Raw genomic sequence first — 20,533 nt, 5'->3', positions numbered from 1 at the left:
AAACATTAGTAAAGATGCCAAGTTTCAATGTGATTTGTTCAAAACTAACGCGACGTCACCGAATTTTACAACGTTTGTTTGGAGGGGACAAGTTCGTGCCCCCGCCATACAAACATCACTGTGGAGCAATATCTTCTCGCGCTTTTAACGTATCACCTTCAAAACTGGTGTCAAGAATTTCCTAATTTGAAGACGTTCTCTAATTTCAAGCAGTGACAATGAATATTCGTTAACTGGTCTTTATCAAAACTTGAAAAAATCTGTGGAAGAGTCCGCTCTAGGAAAAAATTTTCCGACACGGAGACAGTAACATACTGAATATTGGTCCAACTCAGCTTTAATCTGTAACTAAACGATATGTTACAGCCAGTCCTATTCTTAAGCGCTATTAAAGTGCGAAAATTTCCTATTTTGCCGTTTATAAAAGTGACTAGTTACTGATTCATCCTAAAAAATAACAGCAAAGTCTCCGCCATATTGAGTCTTAAAAGCTTGATTACAGTTCTGTGCACTGAGCAAACAGGGTCCAACTCTCTATCTAAATTTTCTTGCCTTGATTAAAATCAGGCTGACTCTCCGAACTAGACGGTCTAGTAACAGCTAAGCCGATTAGTCTCTTTTGACAATAACGGATACGTGCTTAATACGAGCTCTGCACTAACTAAAACACCCAACTTCTACACAAGTTTGAACCCATTACCGTGACAAAGAGAAGGCTTTTTGGAAGCCCGTAAGCTTACATTGAGGTCTCAAAATTAAAAAAAGGTTTAGAAAGTACACCCAAGTATGTCTACCGCAACAAACTACGATAAAGCTTCAAAATATCCGTTACGTAGACGTTTAAACTTGAAAACTTCTAAAAAACATACGGGGCGTTATCTAAACTTCGAAAATGACTCTCGCCTTCGAAAGTTCAATGCAAAATCATGAAAACTACAGAACACAAAACACTTCTACACTCATAAGAAAAACAATTTTCAGCTCCATAAAAGTTAATATGCATACTAGTTTTTCATAGTATCTATAATTGGTGAAACATCAACGTCCCTGGAGGAAAGCCCGAAACTGAATATCCTTTCTAAGAGGTCTTTCAGTTGGGATTTATACTTCGTCTTTACAACCAGCCAACCAACATAGTTTTAAATGGCATAGAACACTAGAAAAAAAGCCAGTACCTCGTATTAAAAAAAAGAGAAAGAAAGCTGGTAACTTTATACCTGCTTATCAAAACAATTTGAAAGCCGCTCATGTTTGCAAGTTTAAAGATGCTTGTGAAACTGAAAACTTTTACTTTCGCCTCTGTATCGCGTCACTTTATATTCTGCGGTCTCGATTAGGGATGCGTATTCTAGATTAAACAAGGAAATATCTATACCAGTGGATTTTTGTTGCAGAAACATAACATGACCGTGCTATCTAATATTTAAGACAACAACAAAACCGTCTGATCATGGAACTCATTAACGATGCCTCTTTCTGTTTTAGCCTTTCTCCATGTTCAGGGCTGGATTTAACAGACTCTTCAAGGTTAGAATCTTCGTGCTTGGACTTGTCAAGGCTGGGCACCTCATTCTCACCGGTTGCTTGAAGCACCGATTGACCTCCAGTTGAAGAGTCATCGTTGTGATTATGATCCTGCATTTTGCTCAGATGCGCAGCTCTCTCTTCATGACCCTCTGGAGCTTTCTTTTGTACTTTTTTTCCTTGTGAATCATCTTGCATCGGAACCTTCCCTTCCTTGCAAGGCTCGTCGACGTCTGCTTGCCAACTGGTGGGCTTCTCAAACTTATCAGAAAAAGTTTTCCTGCGCCGCTGATTTACCTTGAAATCTTCCAACGCTACTTTGAAGTTGTGCAGGGATTCTAACATAGCAGCTTGACCAGTCTTTTCAAAGGTATCTTTTTCAGTTATCGTTATGACGCTTTCTGTTTTGTCACCGACTTCTTGTTCCACCAATTTTTCACCATTCACAGCATCATCTTCTTGCAGCTCTTTTTGCCTGTCCATTGGCTGTTCCCCTGGCTGCCGCGCCGGGTCCTCTACTGACTTAAGTTCTTGATTCAAGGGAAGGTCGCTTTGCGTTTTTCTACAAGGAGAACAGTTTCGCTGCAGATTATATCTTTCCTTGTTTGCCGACCTTAAAGGTTCTTCCACATCTTGGTCGTTAAGCGTGTCAATGCCTGTTTCTTCCTTCTCTACGGTGATATCTTCAGTACCCGTGGAACTTTCTGTTGATTTTGCAGCATCCTCCCTCTCTTCTTCGCGAACTACCTCTTGTTCTTTCAAGATACACTCAGATTCTTTGGATGATAAAAACAGACTATCTTCTTCTCGGCTGAATGAGAAATTTTCGTCAAGCCTAGGTGTTATATTTTTCTTTGCCCTTTCAAAAGAACCCTCGACATCTGTGTTCTTGTTTTCTTCTATCATGTCGCCATGTGATTCTGCCTCCAGCGATTGAGTCTCGCTTACGTCAAAAGACCACTCCTTAGCTGGGCTGTTCTCTAGCTCCTCATGCGTGTATATACGCTCTTCGTTCTTGCTTTTACGCTCTTCTGACCAATGATCGTTTGCATCTGTTTCTTCTGCAAACTTTTTATTGACGCCTCCCTCTTCCTTGAACTCTGCCTGCACGACAGTAGAGCTTCTTGTCGAGTAAATTTCTTGCCCCTTTCGGTCGTATTTTGCCTGACCAACGTCCTGTAACTTGAACTTTACATTCTTTTTCTGTAAATCCAACTTAATCTTCTCAAGGGACAAAGCTAATTCTGCCGCTGATGATTTCATGAATCCATTGGTTTCTTGAAGCGATGACTCACTTCCATCGTTGTAACTGAAATAGAAGCCATCTGTTTTCTTGTATTTTCTGCCTTTGAATCGTAACCTCCCTCGCCTCTGTTTTGGTTTTTTATTCTGGTTTTGTTCAATAATTACAGTTATCGCACCTTTTTCCAGGTTCTTCGAATCTCTCTTTTTGAATTTCACTTTTTTACTCTCTGTAAACGAAAAAAGGGAAAACGACTCTTGACTAGACGGAATCATGGCGTAAATATAAAGGATCAAAAATCGTGCTCGATACTTAGACATTATGTTTGCAAAAAGGTTAGTCATTTATTCCCTAAAATGGCTTCGTTATAAATGTGATAGTTTTTTATTATATTGGAAAGCTAATCTCCCTGAATCATCCCGTAGGTGGATTATTTACTCGATTATTTAATGACGAACTTCTAGCATTCAGAAATATCTCTACCTGTTCCTGCCCTCAAAATTCACATATTGTTCATCTGACAACATATATTCTTTTTGCATAACTTTTAGATCTCGATCAACCGACTGAGAAAATTACAAAAATTGTACTTTTTCATACATGATCCATTTGAAAACAACAATGGGCACTTAGCTTCATTGATTCCAGAATCATTATCTTAATCTATTTTTCCTCACCTTTCTTTCCCTTGTCCTTAATCTTTTTGAACTTGGAACACACTGAAGACATCATTGAACTCATTTTTCATTTGATTTGGATAACACATCAGATCTGAAAGCAGGTATTTTCAGTAATTTTTTGCTGTTGTCAACAAATTGAAGTCACTAAGCTTAGATAAGAGAACTCAGGTCCGAGCTGAAAATTGTCTTGTTAGTTGATTAACTGCACCCTTCGATATTTGTAGTATTAAGACATTTCTTTAATTTGCAAAGTAACAATTGAACAACCCTATGTTTCTTTTTAATTCAGCATCTTAAGTATTCGAGTTAATAAAAAGGTTGAATTTGCGAGATTTTTTCTTCGTAAGAAGGAAAGTTAGATGCTGACACTGAAGGACAACGTTCCGCACCTTACGGTGCCGGGTACATCACGTAAATTTCTACAGAAACAACTCAAACTCAAACTCACTCTGGAGACATCATTGAACTCATTGTTCATTTTATCTGGATAACACTTTAGGTCTGACAGCAGGTATTGTTGGTAATTTTTTTTGTTGTTGTCAAATTTAAGTCACTACGTTTAGAGCAGAGAACTCAGATCCAAGCTGAAAGTTATCTTGTTATTTGATTAATTGCACCCTTCGATATTTGTCGGTTCAAGATATCTCCTCAATTTGCAAAATAATAATTTCAATAACCCTATGTTCCTATGAATTCAGCATGTTAAGTATATGAGTTAATAAAAAGGTTCAATTTGTGGGATTTTTGGTTCTTGGTGTCCATTACGTAACTTTCTACAGAGACAACCAATATTTCTTACCTTCACCTTGCGCTTGCTTCACATTTATTACATTACTTGGCCAAGACTGCTTTTTTATACATGTACTGTCATATGATACACATTTGAGTGGACTGGCAAAACAAATTAGTTTTCATGTTGTCGTACTTGGCGGCTTTCGAGACTCCAGAAAGAGTTTTTTTAATTACAATTAATCACTCTCTGTCGAATAGACGAGTATGCATGAGCTGACGGAATTGACAACATTGCGACATAACCAGCCTCGTTCTACGCTACAGACCCAAAACAGCAAAATCTCTATCACTATGTAAAGTACACATGTTTGCTGTTATGACGTGAAACAGCTAAATTATCCCATATTGGTCTTTTTGCATACGGTTTAGAGCCTCGTTAACCAGTACTTGAAACCAAGAGAAAATTAACTACCAGTTACAAAAAAAGATAAGCGAATAAAGTTAGTTCTATCTCTAAAAAATATAGGTCCCATAGAAGATCTACAAATGTTACAGTTTGGAATTTACGTTTTGCAACCCTTCAATCTAAAATGTTTTACACGTTATGATGACGTAATAGTTAAAACTACTCAGTATCTTCATTCAGTATTAATTTTTAAAAACATCCATTCAAAGGAAAGCCGTCCAATGCAAGGTAGTTGAACAGATGTCAGTAGAACGAAAGACTTACGCTCTTCTGCGCTTCTGTAATGCCAGTCCATCAGTGATGGGTTTTCTAAATTGAGCAACCGAACATCTATGCTATTTGGAGGAACTTGACATTTGAAACTGATATGCAATATCATGCAAAGCAGCACCAAAACAGACTTAATGCTGACCTCTTTTTCTTGGTTACCAGTACGTCTTTCTCTTCTGATCTTTCTTCGTAGTCAGAACTGGGTTTCATAGGCTTTTTAGGCTTGACCTCTTCATTTTTACCATTTTCTTGCAGCACTTGTTGATCTTTCTTCGTAAGGTCATCGTGGCTGTCATGTCGACCATAAACCTGCAGATTATTGGGATGCACGGCTTTCCCTTCATTACTCTCTGGAGCCTTTTCTTGCACTTCTTTTTCTTGGGAATCATCTTGCGTTGCAACTTCACCTTCCTTGTAGGTGGAAAGGATTGGCTTTCTAATGCCATCGCTGTGTTCTCCCAAGTAATTTAGCTTGGAATCTTCAAAAGCTCCTTTTAAGTTGTGCGGGGATTCTAAAAGCGCAGCTTGACCAGATTTCTCTGGAAGGCTGACAGAGTTATCTTCTACAGTTATGCTTTCGATGCTCACTGTTTTCTCACTGACGTCCTCGTCCGCCACATTTTCATCTTCCACAGAGTCATCTTTCTGCAACTCTTTTTGCTCCTCCACTTGTTGTTCCTCAGGGTGCTCGAGGGACTCTACCTCTTTATTCATAGAAGATTCATTTCGCTTTTCACTGTCATGAGAACCATCAAGCTGCGAAAAGTACTGTTCCTTGACTGTAGAGCTGATACTTTCCTCCACTTCTTTTTCTTTAAGTGTTCCACTGTCGTCTGTTTCTTTCTTCTCTCTGGTGATGTCTTCAATGCTAGAAATTTCTGCTGATATCACACCGTCCTCCTTCTCTTCTTCTGTGATTATTGCGTTTACTTTCAAGATATGCCCAGATTTTGGGGATAAAACGCGACTATCATCCTTATGATCTTTAAATGTAGATGTTGCAGCTTCGTTTGGCTCTACATTTGGTTTTTCGAACGAACTCGCATCCATGCCCTTGTTTGCTTCGATTAACATCCCAGACGACTGTGATTCCAACCCAGGCGATTGAGTCTTGTTTGGGTCAAGAGCTGTTGTCTGATCTGGGCTATTCACTGGCTCCTCCATCATGTTAGGCTGCTCTTGCTTATCAACTTTGCCTTCTTTTGACCAAGGATCACTTACATCCGTTACGTTTACCACTGTTTCACTGCTATCTTCCGTGAAGGTTGCTTGGACGACATCGGGGCTTTCTGGAGTGTCAATTACGTGCACTTCTTGATCGTATAGAACATCTTCTTGTGACTTCTCAGAAGGTTCAGTCAATTCTACCGTAGATGATTCTTTGGATTCATTCGCTCCTTGAGGCAAACTTGCAGCGCTGTTACTGGAATAAGCTGAATCTCCGCTCAACGAACCATCTGTCTTTTTGGATTTCTTGGCTTTAAATCGAATCCCAAACTTCTTTTTTGGTTTTTCAGTCTGGGTTTGGTTACCAGCTTCATTCACAGCACTTTTTTCCTCCTTTTTCGAGTCTTTCTTTTTGGTTTTTTCTTTCTTCTCTTTTTTACTCTCTGTGAACGAAGGGAAAGTACTGAATTATAATTAAGAGGTATATAATATCACAAATGGTTAAAATAAAATCATTTACTATTAATTAATTGTAGCATTTCAAAAGTAATCGAGCGCAGCGTTTTTGGAGTTTCATGTAGGTTGGTTTGGCTACAGTTGCTCCAAACCCGCGAAAACTAAGTAGCTGTTTGATGTTTGCATTGTTATCGATATTGGATATATAGATATTTTCGAGCTCTTGCTAAATTTGCTGAGTTCTTTGGCGTAATTTCAGTCGTCGAGGGTATACTCCTAAGACACGTGCTGACTTAACCTCAGTGTGTTGTACGCCGTCAACGGAATGGTTATTGCATAAATTTGCAATTTCCTGACTGTCGAGATAATACTGTTCTTTTCTTTTCTGGATGAAATCCTCACAGAGCTAATCGAGAATGAGTTCTCGTAAAGGGGTAAGGGACCGGGCAATAAACTTCTCACCAGAGGGCAGTTGCTTATGAGAGCTTTTAGCAAATAGCTTGGCATATTTATTAATTGCCAATCCCGGTAAAACAATATGAAAATTGTTTTTTTTACCTATCACATTCGACGTTGACGGACCATTAGCCCTTCTGGTTTATGATTATACCCCAAATCTGATCTAGAAGTAAATGCTTTTATTCTAAAGTGCTGACTATTTGGTTGCTTAAAGGAAGAGACAAGACGCTAATTCACACAAGCGGTCGCCGTCTCTCAAGGATGCGCTCGCTTGTGAGAGCTTTTTCAGTTTAAGACATAGTGCAATCCGGTTCTCTCAATGTTGGTCGCAACTAGAGCTGGTGGCTTACGAGAGTGGCAGCAAGCAGAGTTTTGACTATACTAAATATTCCTATCATTTTTCTTAAGCCAATATCCTTGTATATTACTACCAAATCCGAAATTCTTAGGTGAACAAACCACACAAATTCCGAAACTCTGAGCCCAACGAACAGTCACCACGAAATATTTTCGAAATTTTTAGCTGTTCTTGGGCTCTCGAAAATTTTAGCCGTTCTAGAGGGCTCCGAACAGATATTTCCCAGAAAACGGTCGTTGGGTGTCGCTGTTGTATTTTCGTTGCGTACCATTTCTGGATTCTTTAAAAAGGGAATACCTCGAACTAGTAGCAGTCAGATATATTTCAACTTCCTTTTTTTTTCAATATTCCTCGAATTGAACCGTCATGTTATTAGCTCGATGGCCCAACTATTATCACTTGCATGATCGAGATGATGGGAGATATGAATTAACATATCGAAGATTTCAAAACTTGCACGGACAACATTTTCGTGTCTTGTCTCACAGTGATCCAATCGATCCAATCGATTCCAAAAGCACCATCGTTATCTATATTAATATCGATTCAGTTTCCTTACCTTTCTTTTCCTTGTCCTTCTTTTTGGGCTTGGAAGGCACAGAAGCGGAGCTCATCGAACTCATTGTTCAACAGTTCTGACAATTCTGAGTGGGTCTAAAAGCAGGTCGAATTAAAGTTAGTTTTATATCACAACTCACGTCAAAGCTGTAACTTCTGGTTGGCTAGCTAAACCGTCATAAAGGTATCGATTCTACAAATATTTAAGTCATGGTGGGCATGCTTTTTACCATATAGTGTGCATGGGATTATTGAATTTGCTTTATTGGAGCTTCCGTGCCAGAAATAGAAAACTAACGATCTAATGGTTAAAAAATGCTGAACGGTTCCAATGAAGAAAAAAAATAGGACAGAAATTACTAGAAATAGATGGCAGTCTCACCCCAACTCTGCTACAAAGAAAATAGAAACAAAATTAAACTTTTTTAATTTGGATACATTTACGATAGATTTGGATACATTTACGATAGATTTAAAAAAAAAATGGCCCAATCGATTGTTTTGCAGGAGAGATATTCGGTGCACAAAAGGAAAATTTCGGTAATTTGCAGTCGTCGTAAGTGACATGAAACCTAGTGACCGGTTGGCGGCTGAACTGAATATTTTGGAAAACTGTTCGTCTCGAAGTTCGTCAGGTCTATTTTTACAAGTTTCTCTGTCTTTGCGTTGAGCAATAACTAACCGTTGCAAAATTAGGCTTGTTACGGGGCTGTTGGTAAATAGAACAACCCCCCTTATAAAACAAAAGGACTAAAGTGAGTGGCACCCAAAAAATCTTCCTTCGATATGTTTTGTACTTAGATATTTCTTCAACTCGCAAATAAATAATTTGAACAGCTTTATGGTCTTGTTTAAATCTGCATCTTAAATACTACATTCAAATATCAAGGCTGAATTTGAGTTTTGCCTCATGAGAAATAAAATAAGCTGCGTGTTAATACTGAAGAACAAGGTTCTGCATCTAAGTGTGGCCCATTACGTAAATTTCTACAGAAACAACAAGAATTTCATACCTTCACTCGGCGCTGGCTTCACATTTATTACATTACTTGACGTGGAATGGTTTTAAAAGCAAACTATGTGCGCATCATGAGTTTGTTGCCATGTGATACACATGTTATGTACAAGCATCCGCTTTCGGATGAGTGATGTTTGTCAATACAACTAGCAATCCTTGCTTTTAGAGGCTATTAAATGGGCATTGGGCCCCGTCTTCGTCAAATCTGCATTGGAATTGACCACAGAAGTGATTTTAATGCGAGTTTCATAATAGCAGCAGAATTATTGCAGTTATGAAATAAATATTAATCAGAATTGTTAATTAAGTTTCTTGAAACGCAGGGCCGTTAATACAGACCCCCCGGGGGGGGGGGGGGGGGTACTCCCTTATAAGGGCTTAATGGGGACGTGCGGCCAGCCAGGGTATGTTTTTCAGGATTTTTGTCTTAAACAGGGTATCTTTTCTTAGACAGGAGCCCATAACCCTGTTCTTAGACGATAAACAGCCTGCGCTGATGTTCTACAAATGTTTTAAACTGGGTATCAAAAATCGGAATTCTGTCTTAAACAGGGTAGGAAAATCAGCGATTTTTGTCTTAAACAGGGTCAGGGTATGAGGGGCCGAGCCGCACCTCCCCACCCAGGATATATCGAGTACCCCCCCGGATACAGACACTGAAGGGGCCTTAGAAAGTGTCCGTTTTAGCGGATTGACTGCTAAACTACGCATTTGTACTTTTTAAAAATCAATTGATCAGTGACCAAAGAATGTCATCCGGCCTTACCGCATCTGAACAATCAGAGTGGCCTCCCACGTAGACGTTCTTAGGGGTTCGTCACGCGTTCCTGCAGGAACGTGCGACGAACCCCTAAGAACGTCTGCGTGGGAGGCTACAATCAGAACAGATAAACAAGTTTGCTGTGGGCCAATAAGAATTCCGGGCATACCGCAGAAATGATAGGGGAGAGCTGATAAACGGTTTATTAATAGTAACACAAATTCGCCAAAGCGGTTTAAAGTCTAAGGTCTTGTCTCTAAACTGAACATACATAAGCACCCTGGCAGTTAAAAAGTACATAGGGTTTCACAGGGTCAGGATAAGACAGGGGTTCATCCGTACGGTAGAGTAATGACAGGAATGGGAAAGACCAGCCTTTGCTCATCCTTGAGGTTGAATCAGTTTCTTTATTGATCGAAAGTTTGTTTTGCAATTTTCTGTCATGGGCTGAATCATTTTGCTGCGAATTAATTTTCCTTGTAAACTTAGGGAAGCAATCTGCCATTTCTCTCCGAAGAGGTCTTCTGTGATCTATTACTGAACCGCAGAAGCACGATAGCATGGAATCTATTCGATTAAGTTTTCCAATGTCAAAACTAAGGGACACTAACGCATTTTCGTGGAGAAGGAATGCGTTACAAAGCCCTGATAAGTCTCTAAACATAAGGATACTGAAATAGCATAGATTCAACACTAGGTTTTACAAACATGTCGTTGACGACACAAAACCCACTGTTTACATAATGAGTCTCAAGGCTGTTTTTTCATTATAGCTACAGCTTATATTCTATAGTGTTTCCTAATGTTGTTGACAATTATTTTCTCCTGCTACTAACCACCATCGGTCCCCACAATCAAACGGACGCCTTTTTCGCGTTGGAGGTTGTTTATGGTTCTTCCCTTCCTTTTTTAAGAACTTGAAGCAGTTCCTTTTTCAATTCAAGCAATTTCTGGTTTACCTCTCCCAGCTCAGCCAGCAGCTTTGAGGAAGACATCTTAACGTCCTTGATAGTGTTTATAAAAGGAGCGTCCACTGGGCTTTCGAAGTCATTCTCAGCATCTGTTTTGTTGCTGAGTGATAACGGCTTCGATGAGGTAGAGTGTGGGTTGAAATCGGTTTTCTCGCCCAAGTGAGATGATTGCTTGCCGTGATCGTAAATGTTGTCAAGACCTTCTTGACGCGATTGTTTTGCTTCAGCTGTCTCGGTCACTTTCTTTTTTCCTTCTTTTTCGATCACCTTTTCATGATTGCCTTCGTCAGGCCCCCAGGTTTCTTTAACGTTTGTGGAAAGGAACTCGTTGACTTCAAGTTCACTTTCTACGTTGTTACTGACAGCCTCTACTATGGGACTCTCGTCTTCCACAATGTCATCTTGCTGTCCATGTTGATCACTGACTTGATGTTTGTCAGGAAACATGAGTTCGGCTGCTTCTTCCTTCACTGCTACAGCTTCATTTTGTACTTGGTAGTCTTGAGAATCATTCTGTGTAGGACCACTTGTCTGTTTCTCTGTGGAAATGACTGTTTGTTCTACGATGACCTTGAACTCCTCATCGGGTGTTGCCTTAATCTCGGAAACTGTTTGATGTTTTAGCACTGATTCTGATGACACAACAACTCTCTTTTCGTCTTTCGTCTCAAAATGATCACTACTCTGATAATGGACTTGAAGCTTTGGCATGATAGCATCTGCATTGAATGGAGTGTCGTTTTGCACTTTTTCCTCCAGCGAATGGGCTTGTGGTAAATCTTTTTCCTCCTTGTAATCCGGGTCGCTATCTCTAGGTCCACTCCCTCTATCCTCGTTTGGTTTAACGGTGATGGTAGATGACTGCATTTGTATCTCAAACGATTCTTCTTGGGATTTCTTGATGGATGTTTTCTGTTGCAGGGTGTCAGTTTCTGGTTGCCGTGTTGCCTGTAATTTCTCACTGATTCTGTGTTGTTTTGGCGAGGAGTCGTCTTTATCTGCTTTTCGTGGGGTCGTCTTTTCTTTGCCTTGGTAAACAAAGTCTGCGAGTGTTGGTTCAATTTTACTCTCGGTATCGTTACTTTGTAATTTGACATTTGCATTTTCGTTTACTGCATTTTGTTGAGAAGGTTCGACTTTTTCTACTGTCGTTGATTCTGTTGATACACTTGATCCTACGAGCGACAAATCACTCGCAGTGCTGCCGAAATCAGCTGAATTTGTGACATTCAAGCTCTCTGAAGAACTCGCATGTTGTGGATCTTTGGACTTCTTTCCCCCTTTTCGAAAAATGCCAAACATCTTCTTTGATTTGGTCGTTTCACCACGAGCTTCGGCGTCAGTTTCTAAATCAGCCTTTGAATCTCTCTTTTTGCTTTTCTCTTTCTTCTCTTTCTTTCCTTTTACGGAACAAAAAGACGGAAAAAAAAGAAATTAGACCAACCGATACATGCCTCTGTCCCCGTATTGATCTTAATGTTTCACCTCTTCATTAACATGATCTAACATATAAAGAGTAAACACAAAATATTTTAAATATAAATGTGAAGTGTGATCATTTACGTATATTTATAGTTCATATTCGAAAATTTTTTTGAAATCACTTCGAAACACAAAGTGACATATCATATTTTTTTGCTGTTGTTTCTAGGAAGATTTTAGGGTTCTAGAACTTTCTGAGTATCAGCTAAGAATGACACTTGATATATAAACAATTTACTGAATAAATATGGCTTTGATCTAAAAAGATAAATACTCAAGGCAAGCCTGTTTGCATCAGGCACATCAAGTTAGGTATTAGACAAAAACAACTCTTTTCATATATGTATATAATTCACTATCTTCGTATTTTTCAATATTTTATCAATTCAGGTCTCGAGGTAGCTGAGAAGTTCTCCTGTGAGTTATGTGAACACCACATAAAATAAGGTTTTAAAAGCGGGACACTTTGGCTCCAAACTTGACATTAGTTCTTCCATAAAAGATATTTAACTTATAAATAGGACGTATTTCCACTTTTCAACAACCAACGTTTCGTGTTAAATTGCCACTAACCGGTTGGCAAAACTGTCTAAATTTCCCCGAACTAAACTACGTTTCGGTTTAATAAGGCCTTTGTGAGATTGCATCAATTTTCACGAGCACGATTTTTTGTTCGCAACTAAAATGACCCATAATTTATTCCGACGGTATAAGTAGTCACACGGCTATTCTGTTGTTATAACACCTAACAAGAGAACGAAAAAACCTCTACTGCTTCTGCTGGGGTTATACTATTGTAGAATGCGTAAGGGACTAGTTAGTTATAGTGCCCGTATAATGTATGTTGCTTCTTTTCTTTTTAACTGGCCTATTTTATTATTCAACTTTCCATTTATTGTTTGTTTGACGTAAATTAAATTTCGTACCTTTGTTTTCCTTGTCCTTCTTCTTCGACTTTGAAGACAGTGATTCTACAGAGCCCAATGTACTCATTTCTCAGCAGTTCTGGAGGTGTGGTCGCGTCTGTGGTATTGCTTGGAAGAATACAAGTTGCGTGTAAGTAAGAACAAACTCAGTCACTTTGGTCTTGATTAAACTGTAAAAGACAGATACAGAGAAACGGAGAGCACGTCACCAGCTGATGCGAAAAAACAGAAAAGCTTGTTTTCTTAATGATTCGATAAACAATAAATAAATATAAATGATGTTGATGAAACGAAATGAATCTTGATCTACCACATCCAAATCTGACGGGGATTTAGAAATGTTTGTTTAAGTATCCGAAGTAGCAGGGCTTGTTTTACTGTAATGATAATATATACAGTATAGATGAAGAAAGTATTCTGCTATATAGCAAATTATTTGAATGCGATTAACAGCGAGGAATTATTGGTCCAAATTTCTCCAGTCACTGTGAATGCCAATGTCACTGAGCACGAAAATGGAAGTCATTAAAGTACCTATGTTCTTCAGCTTTGCCTTCAAGTTTTTTCTCGCTATCATAGTGCTTCATATTACAGGATCTCTGTGAGCTAGCGAGTGCTGCTGCCGTGATGTAGTGACTGTTGAATCGCGGTACAGCGATAGTATTCGTCACTCTGAGAGACCACCTAATAACCTGCGGTGTTTTCTAATAAAATGGAGTGTTGCTTAAGGGCTTTTTGAATGAAAACAATATGCATATTTTTCGTGAGAGTGAAAAAAGACGACTGAAGTGAGCCATCCTATGCTGGTTTCAGACTCGTTTTAAACCTCTAAAGAACATTAGTGACATTATCAAAGAATCGATCATATTTAAGCGTGACTCCCGCCGGCTCTGCAAAGCATAAAGAAGTTCGGCACCTTCCTCTTGCACCTTAGCCTTGACCTTGACCAAAGCAAGACCAAACAAAGAAACAGAAGAATGTTGAAACATATACATTCAATCACCTCAGTTAATTGTAGACACAATAAAGGAAAGTATTGGGGACAGTCCTCGGCATTAAGAATTACTGAGCGTTGTATGATGTTTGGATTCTCTGTGTCACCAAGTCAACTTTCCGTATCATTCCATGTTATGGGGAAGGTATTCTTGAAAAGAGAGCTTGAGAAATGTCCTACCTTTTTCTTCAAGGTTTTAAGCTGGATCACTGCTAGTTGTCGGTTTGGCTGAGAGGCTTTAAATGGACAGCGTGTTACCATGGGAAACTAATAACACTGCAAGAAAGCATCTGCCTTCTCCATTTAGGGTTAGTGTAAAACGAAAGACGAGGTTGGTTTTTTTTTTGGCTGGGGAAAATAGAATTTCAGCCACGGTATTTTTGCCCCATGGGACCAAAAAAAATCGGTTGGGACAGTGGTCAAAATACTGCTGTAATATACTCAATGAAAGGGAGAGGAACAGAAGAAATTGTGTGGAATCGTATTTGAAGGTGATGGAGTTGTAGATCCAACTATTATTCATTTAACCAGAAGTGCTGACACCCACAGTGTTCAAAAGACAAGTAAATTACAGCTGCTTAAACGAAATGCCATAATTTCATGGCATTCAATCTAAATAATTGTATCGTGATGTCTACTTTCCTATCTACAACAATCCTTCCAAAAATGAACTATATATATGAATTACAGTAAACACTAGAGAAATGTATGGTTGGTGGGAGTCTGTGCGGGTCTGGCTTTCTCGACCAAGAATTATGATAAAAATTGCAAAAATAATAAAACTGCAGAAGTTGCCGTGCGAATGAAGAGGTCTAAATGTAATATGGTTCATGAAATTTAAATTTTCTCGTCTCTCTACCATTCAATTTGGCGTCGCTTAGTTTAATTAGTTGCTCATTGTTTGAAGGACGTGTATCCGAAGGGGGCAATTTGAGTACCTCTCGGCATCGTGATACATGTTGCAGCTTATTTCATATCCCTGGTTTAACGTTTTATTTTCCTTGTTTTTTGTGTATGTTTTTGTGTAATAATGAGTTTGCGACAAAAGAACATAACGATTGAAGCGCGAATTGAATTAATTACAACCTTTGATATCCCATGGTTTCCTTCAATAGGTGCTCAGGTAAGTTTTGTATTTTGCGTAGTCTTCCTGTTTTTTTCTCTAAGAAAAAGAAAAAACCTCCTACGCAGACGTTCTTGTAAATATTTTATATATGAATATTACATTAATTTGAAAGTTTATCCCATGTCGATCATTTGTTTTCGCTGTTTATCGCTTTGCTCAGTTTGGATTAGTCTGCCGTTTGCCTTCATTAGGGTTCAGTCCTGCGCTTTAGATTATTATAGTTTACGCGCTCTCAACCAGACTTACATCGGAGCTAAACGGGAAAGTTGACGGGGGTCTCTTGGTCACCTTGTGATATATTTTAACACCTTCTTTTAAGAGGAAAGGGAAGATTCATGGTGGGGGAGGTAAATAATTTTACTGTGATTGATTAGAGCCTTTTGTTGGGTCGCCAAGAGAACTTTGACTTGAATCTCGCAGGGAGTCCCTTGGTTTTTGTTCATCATGATCAGCGTTCTTATGAAAGAATTGCCTTCTTTTATATAAGAAAAGGAAGGTATGGAACGTCTCATTTACAAGCAAATGTTATTTAGTCAATGGAGGTTTGCTTAATGTTTTTTCATGGGGGTAGGGGGGGGGGCTCAGCGTCATGTTCGTTGTCACTGAATCCCCCCCCCCCCCCCCCTCCCCGACCTAGTTTGCCGCCTTCACAAATGACGGCTGTTTCCCTTGGCAGGGCTGTTATTGATGATCAATTTTCGCTTCCTAAACTAACTGAGCGGCTACAGGATCCTGGCGGATATCAATATTTTGTGGTAGAAAAATAAGATCGCCTTACCGTGAATCACGACAACTCGGACTGCTATAACAGTAGATATGATTCAGTAGAATCTTCGGCCTTGTCCACGTCGTTGGCACGGGTGTTGTGATAAATATAATTTATCTGTCCTTTTATCGACAAGCTGGCAACAAAACTCCGCTAGGCGCCTCTCTTTAATCACAAATAGACGAACAGTTTCCTCAAAGAGCGCTTCACCAGTTCGAATTGCGTGAAGTAACACTTTGAAATTTTCTAGTTACTCTGTTAGAAACGAGCGCACCAAGTGACAACCAACCGTTTAAACTTGGGAGTTATTCTGGCGGGTGAAAGAATAACTTAGCTCCGGGGGTACTCAAATACAATTTTATACGGGGAGGCTCCGCCCGGAGGCGCAACCCCTTAACCTTTCATATACCATTTTTGACAGAAGGTGCTTCTTTCGTACCTATTGACAAATAAAACACCTTTCACATACCTAGCCGTTAGGACACTGCGTCCCTTTCAGCTGCTGTAAATTCAATGTTTTTAAATGTGATTCAATTACTTAACCAGGAGGTTTCTTAACTTTTCACAGCCACGGAATGCATCTGTCCGCCCTTTTTAGTTTCGTTGTTTTTTTTTTTTTACCAACTAAAATGACAGATTTCCCTTTCCTTTCATATACTTCAATTACTGAAATCCCTACAGAACCTTTTTATATACCGGAAGCTTTAAGAAGGTATTCTTTCGGGCGGAGCCTCGACTTATAGGCCAGTATAGGGAGTACCCCCCCGGGAAGTGGGCCGGCCGCAGAAGGCTCTGGATGGATGCCAGGAGATAGTTGTTATCAGTAGGCAGATCCATGGGTCAAAATATTCACCCAAACAAGACAAATCGAAGCCAAACATCCTTGAAGGATCTATTGAAGGCAAAAGTAAATGTATGCAGACTGAGCTGACCGACAGCTTCTTAATGACAGTCGAAGGTAGTCTTCAAAACTGCGCGATAAAGAGAATTTCTCTCTTTTCTTCCCTTCTGATCTTTTGTTTCATGCTATTTTTCTTCCAGGATTTAAGTTTCTTTTTTCTGATCATGTCGCCATATCACGCGCTTTCTAATAGTAATCGTCTCGGCTAGGTTCAGGGTTTAGGAATGGGCTTGGAGAATAAAGGATCTCGCTGATCCAGCATTCCTTCAAGCCAATGCCACGTTCCGGATCCGTCTCACCAGAATAAAAATAAAAATAATAATTTAGCTCGTCTGACGAGGTTGGAAGGCCATAACAAATGGAAAGGCCAACGTGATACCCAGGATGTGTTTTTCCTTGGTAATATCTACCCTCTACAAAAACAGCAAGCTATGGTACACTAAAACAAAACTGAATGCAGGGCTGGTACTACGGCCAGAAGTAATCGGCTCCTGCTACGGCAAAGGGCTGATTTATTATAGGCCAATATTTCGGCTAACAAAATTAGCCTTCCTCAAGGCCAGAACTATATCGAGAGAAAATATCTTTTAACGGCTCGTGAAATTTGAATTTAAAATACACGTAAGTGGTTAATAATTAACCACAATTATAACAACAACAACATTTATTGGCATTTCCATGAGTAGATGGCATTGCCAAATACAATATTGATTATTTCAAGGTAAAGGAAAAAAATTATTAATACTAGATAGAATATACAGGTAATGATTATACAATAAAAATAGAAATAGAAACAGTTCAATGCTCATGTTCATGTTTATGATACACTAAAAATGCTAACGCGTACCTGCCATGAATCTTCCCCTCCCTGCCCTTTCTGTTCAGCTTGACAAGCATGCACATCAAACTTCTTCCGCAGACAGAAGACTAAGTTTTCCTGATATTTTGAACGGTCAAGCCGTCGTTCTTCAAGGAATTTAATTATAAAGAAACTAGCCTATTCCAGGCTCCGAGATATTCGGGTCCGCGAAATTGAGAAAGCGTGACCACGAAATTAAAACGGGAGCCCCCTTTCGCAGATCACTAGCCTACGTGGCAGGCGTTCGAAAAAGAAGGGGAAGAGAATTAGGGCGCGAAACCACGCGCGCCCCTCACGCTGTCTCGCGCGCCCAAATTCCCCCTTCCCATTTCAACGCCGGCCACGCAGGCCACCAGATCACGTGCTCATATTTTCGCGTGGCCTCACTTACGCTTCATTACTATCTAGGAGCCTGGAACAGGCTATTCGTTAAACGTGCTGCACCTAGGCTCAGTCTCCAGCCTTACACCCCAGAGCTAATCTCGTACCCAGATCTCCCATGGCCAAGAGAAAGGGAGTGAAAAACAGAGTGAGATCTGGGTACGAGATTACCCCAGAGCTTAGTTGCGCAGTGCATTTTGGGATAAGGGAAGCCCCCTTTGACACTTCGCACATGTGCTAGGGTAAATATAAATCGATCCATTCAATAACGATGCTTATGTCAATGTCTTGAGCGACTCTTTCTACTCCAAGATGTCGTGTATCCCAGAGTTTCGTAAGGTCCTCTTTTCGCTGTGTCAAGAACTAACGACTGAAAATTTGAGGTCCTTGAAGTATTTGTTGCGTGATTTGTTAACAACGAGAGAATTAGAGGACATCAGAGACCCAATGGATTTGATGCTTTACCTGGAACAAAGGAATGAACTTTGCAGCAACAATTGCCAACTTCTCGAAGATCTCCTGACACAGATCAAGCGTAAAGATCTTGTCCAAAAAATTCAAGCCTTTCAGGGTGGGTTACTCAACAATCATAAAACCACCCTGAGCGAAGTTAGTCTTCAAAACAAGACACGAACGCGGGATTGCGTTACGGATGGTCGGAAAGGCCCTTCCCATCCTAAAGACAACAGCGATTATTTTACATTTGTCACATGCACCCGCCGTAAGTTTAATTTGCTGCTGAATTCTTTAGGACATTTTATTTCTCAGTGTTTTGTGTTTACAAATGCAAACATCACAATTCATGCTTCAGTACCTCAGAGTATATTTTTTTAGTATATACTAAAACAGTGGATAGTGTTTTTCGCGCGCTCTGATTGGCTACTCAATCAGTGAATATCCTGCACTATTCACTGATTCACCTCCAGTTCCTCGGAGCGAGTGACGCCAAACTCGTGTAAGTTGCAAGCAAAATGCCTTCCCGGTCTGCTGCCGTAAACAAACAAAGAAATTTCACAAATAATCAAGCAAGCTGTCTCCGAAATACACGAAGAAGGTGACGAAGTTCGGATTGGAAGTTTTAACAGGTAAAGCTTTGTCTTTTTGACACGAATTTATCGATAAAACCGGTGAAAAAGTTTTTTGTTTACAAATGCAAATGAAGCTTAAGTCTTGCTTACTTTATTTAGTTGAGTTGTTCATAAATAAGCTTAAAACTAAATTTAGTAATCTTTTTTTATAGAATGATTTTAAATACAAAAAGAATTCACAACTCCTTTTGAAGAAATTTCCCCGCAACAGCTAAATAAATGCCTTCAAAAGTTTTAGTTGCTGGCAAGAAAAAGCGACGGCCGCGGCCGCCCGGTCATTACGCGCCAAAATTGTAATCGTTGGCAACAGTATTTGAGTTAAAAATCGTCGTTTTTGTGCTCAATTATCTCACTGTTTTAGTATATACTAAAACAATTATTCACCTCAGTGTCGGTGGCTAGTCGTGGATATTTACCTCACTGCTTCGCAGTTCGGTAAATATCCAGGACTAGCCACCTCCACTTCGGTGAATAATTGTTATATATACAGGTCACGCGTGATGTCACATATACATTTACATAAGGGGCGTTTGTTTTTTAGGAAATGGAGTCATGTTAAGAGACATAAGCGCCGAGGTTTACGAAAGACTGGGTTTCCTGTTAAATCCTGCTGCATACAAGAACTGGATTTACCTCGCAGGAAAGTTACATTACACTCACGCGCAAGTCAGTAATTTCAAACTATTCCCAGGGCAAAGCACTCAAATGCTCCTGGAAGACTGGGCCACAGCAGCTGATGCTACTGTCGCGAAATTGTATCATGTGCTCAAGGAAATCGGACGAGCAGATGCTGCAGGTGAACTTGAACCTATTTTGGCCGAATCTAAGTCAGGGTAACTCCATGCTTACCTCACCCTGCTAGCAGAGCTACCTTCAGTCTTCTTGAGTATCAAGCAGGCCTGAGTATCGATAGCCTGTTCCAGGCGTTCAAATGGTGGGGAGCGGGCAAAAAATTAGGGCGCGGGCGAAAAATTGACGAGGGAAAAAATAAGGCGCCCCAGTCTCCCCTCGTTTTTTTCCCCTCGTGTTTCTTTTAGCGCTCGCCGCGTACGATTTAACTTGCTCCTCACTATCTAAACGCCTGGAACAGGTTAGAGTATCGAGCAAGCGAAAGAAAGGCTGTCCGGGCTCCTGCTATCCTGGCGAGGTATGCTTTCTACTGCACCTCAATCTTAAGTCTGACCACTACAGCTTTTTAAGCGGAATCGTGTTTTCAGAGTGAAAACCGACGGATGGAAAGCTTGACTTGGGAGATCTTGGGATGGTGACCTTCTCGAACCTTCAAGAACTGAAGTTGTAATGTTCGAAAACTAAATGACTAAAACGTCACATGTTTGTTTATTTCCTT

General features: G+C 39.9%; 4 protein-coding genes across 7 annotated transcripts; 1 reads left to right on the top strand and 3 right to left on the bottom strand.

Annotated features, from left to right (window-relative positions):
- Positions 1 to 321: 321 nt before the first annotated feature.
- On the bottom strand, positions 322 to 4,264 carry LOC140948961 (uncharacterized). Of its 2 annotated transcripts, XM_073398217.1 has the most exons (3): positions 4,247 to 4,264; positions 3,445 to 3,538; positions 322 to 2,996 (listed from the first exon to the last, which is right to left on the bottom strand). In XM_073398217.1, exons 2-3 carry the CDS (start codon positions 3,506 to 3,508, stop codon positions 1,417 to 1,419), a joined length of 1,644 nt encoding a protein of 547 aa, XP_073254318.1. In that variant the 5' UTR covers positions 3,509 to 3,538; positions 4,247 to 4,264; the 3' UTR covers positions 322 to 1,416. The 2 variants fall into 2 exon arrangements, with proteins under 2 accessions (XP_073254318.1, XP_073254316.1); XM_073398215.1 differs by having other exon boundaries at positions 322 to 3,538.
- LOC140948962 (uncharacterized) lies at positions 4,248 to 9,106 on the bottom strand. The gene is made up of 3 exons (XM_073398218.1): positions 8,927 to 9,106; positions 7,915 to 8,009; positions 4,248 to 6,525 (listed from the first exon to the last, which is right to left on the bottom strand). Exons 2-3 carry the CDS (start codon positions 7,976 to 7,978, stop codon positions 5,021 to 5,023), a joined length of 1,569 nt encoding a protein of 522 aa, XP_073254319.1. The 5' UTR covers positions 7,979 to 8,009; positions 8,927 to 9,106; the 3' UTR covers positions 4,248 to 5,020.
- A 759-nt stretch (positions 9,107 to 9,865) lies between these two features.
- LOC140948963 (uncharacterized) lies at positions 9,866 to 16,406 on the bottom strand. 3 transcript variants are annotated; one of them, XM_073398220.1, is made up of 3 exons: positions 15,969 to 16,406; positions 13,071 to 13,240; positions 9,866 to 12,062 (listed from the first exon to the last, which is right to left on the bottom strand). In XM_073398220.1, the coding sequence occupies exons 2-3, from the start codon at positions 13,135 to 13,137 to the stop codon at positions 10,579 to 10,581; spliced, it is 1,551 nt and encodes a 516-aa protein (XP_073254321.1). In that variant the 5' UTR covers positions 13,138 to 13,240; positions 15,969 to 16,406; the 3' UTR covers positions 9,866 to 10,578. The 3 variants fall into 3 exon arrangements, with proteins under 3 accessions (XP_073254321.1, XP_073254320.1, XP_073254322.1); XM_073398219.1 differs by lacking the exon at positions 15,969 to 16,406 and adding an exon at positions 14,245 to 14,359; XM_073398221.1 differs by lacking the exon at positions 15,969 to 16,406 and adding an exon at positions 14,074 to 14,229.
- Positions 16,407 to 18,325: 1,919 nt separating this feature from the next.
- Positions 18,326 to 20,195, top strand: LOC140948974 (uncharacterized). Its single transcript, XM_073398233.1, has 2 exons — positions 18,326 to 18,818; positions 19,727 to 20,195. The coding sequence occupies exons 1-2, from the start codon at positions 18,410 to 18,412 to the stop codon at positions 20,020 to 20,022; spliced, it is 705 nt and encodes a 234-aa protein (XP_073254334.1). The 5' UTR covers positions 18,326 to 18,409; the 3' UTR covers positions 20,023 to 20,195.
- The last annotated feature ends 338 nt before the right edge of the window (positions 20,196 to 20,533 follow it).

The sequence above is a fragment of the Porites lutea genome, chromosome 9 (genome assembly GCF_958299795.1).
Source record: "Porites lutea chromosome 9, jaPorLute2.1, whole genome shotgun sequence".
NCBI classification, from domain to species: domain Eukaryota; kingdom Metazoa; phylum Cnidaria; class Anthozoa; order Scleractinia; family Poritidae; genus Porites; species Porites lutea.
Note: the sequence above shows the minus strand (reverse complement) of the source record. Positions and strands in the feature narration are given on the sequence as shown.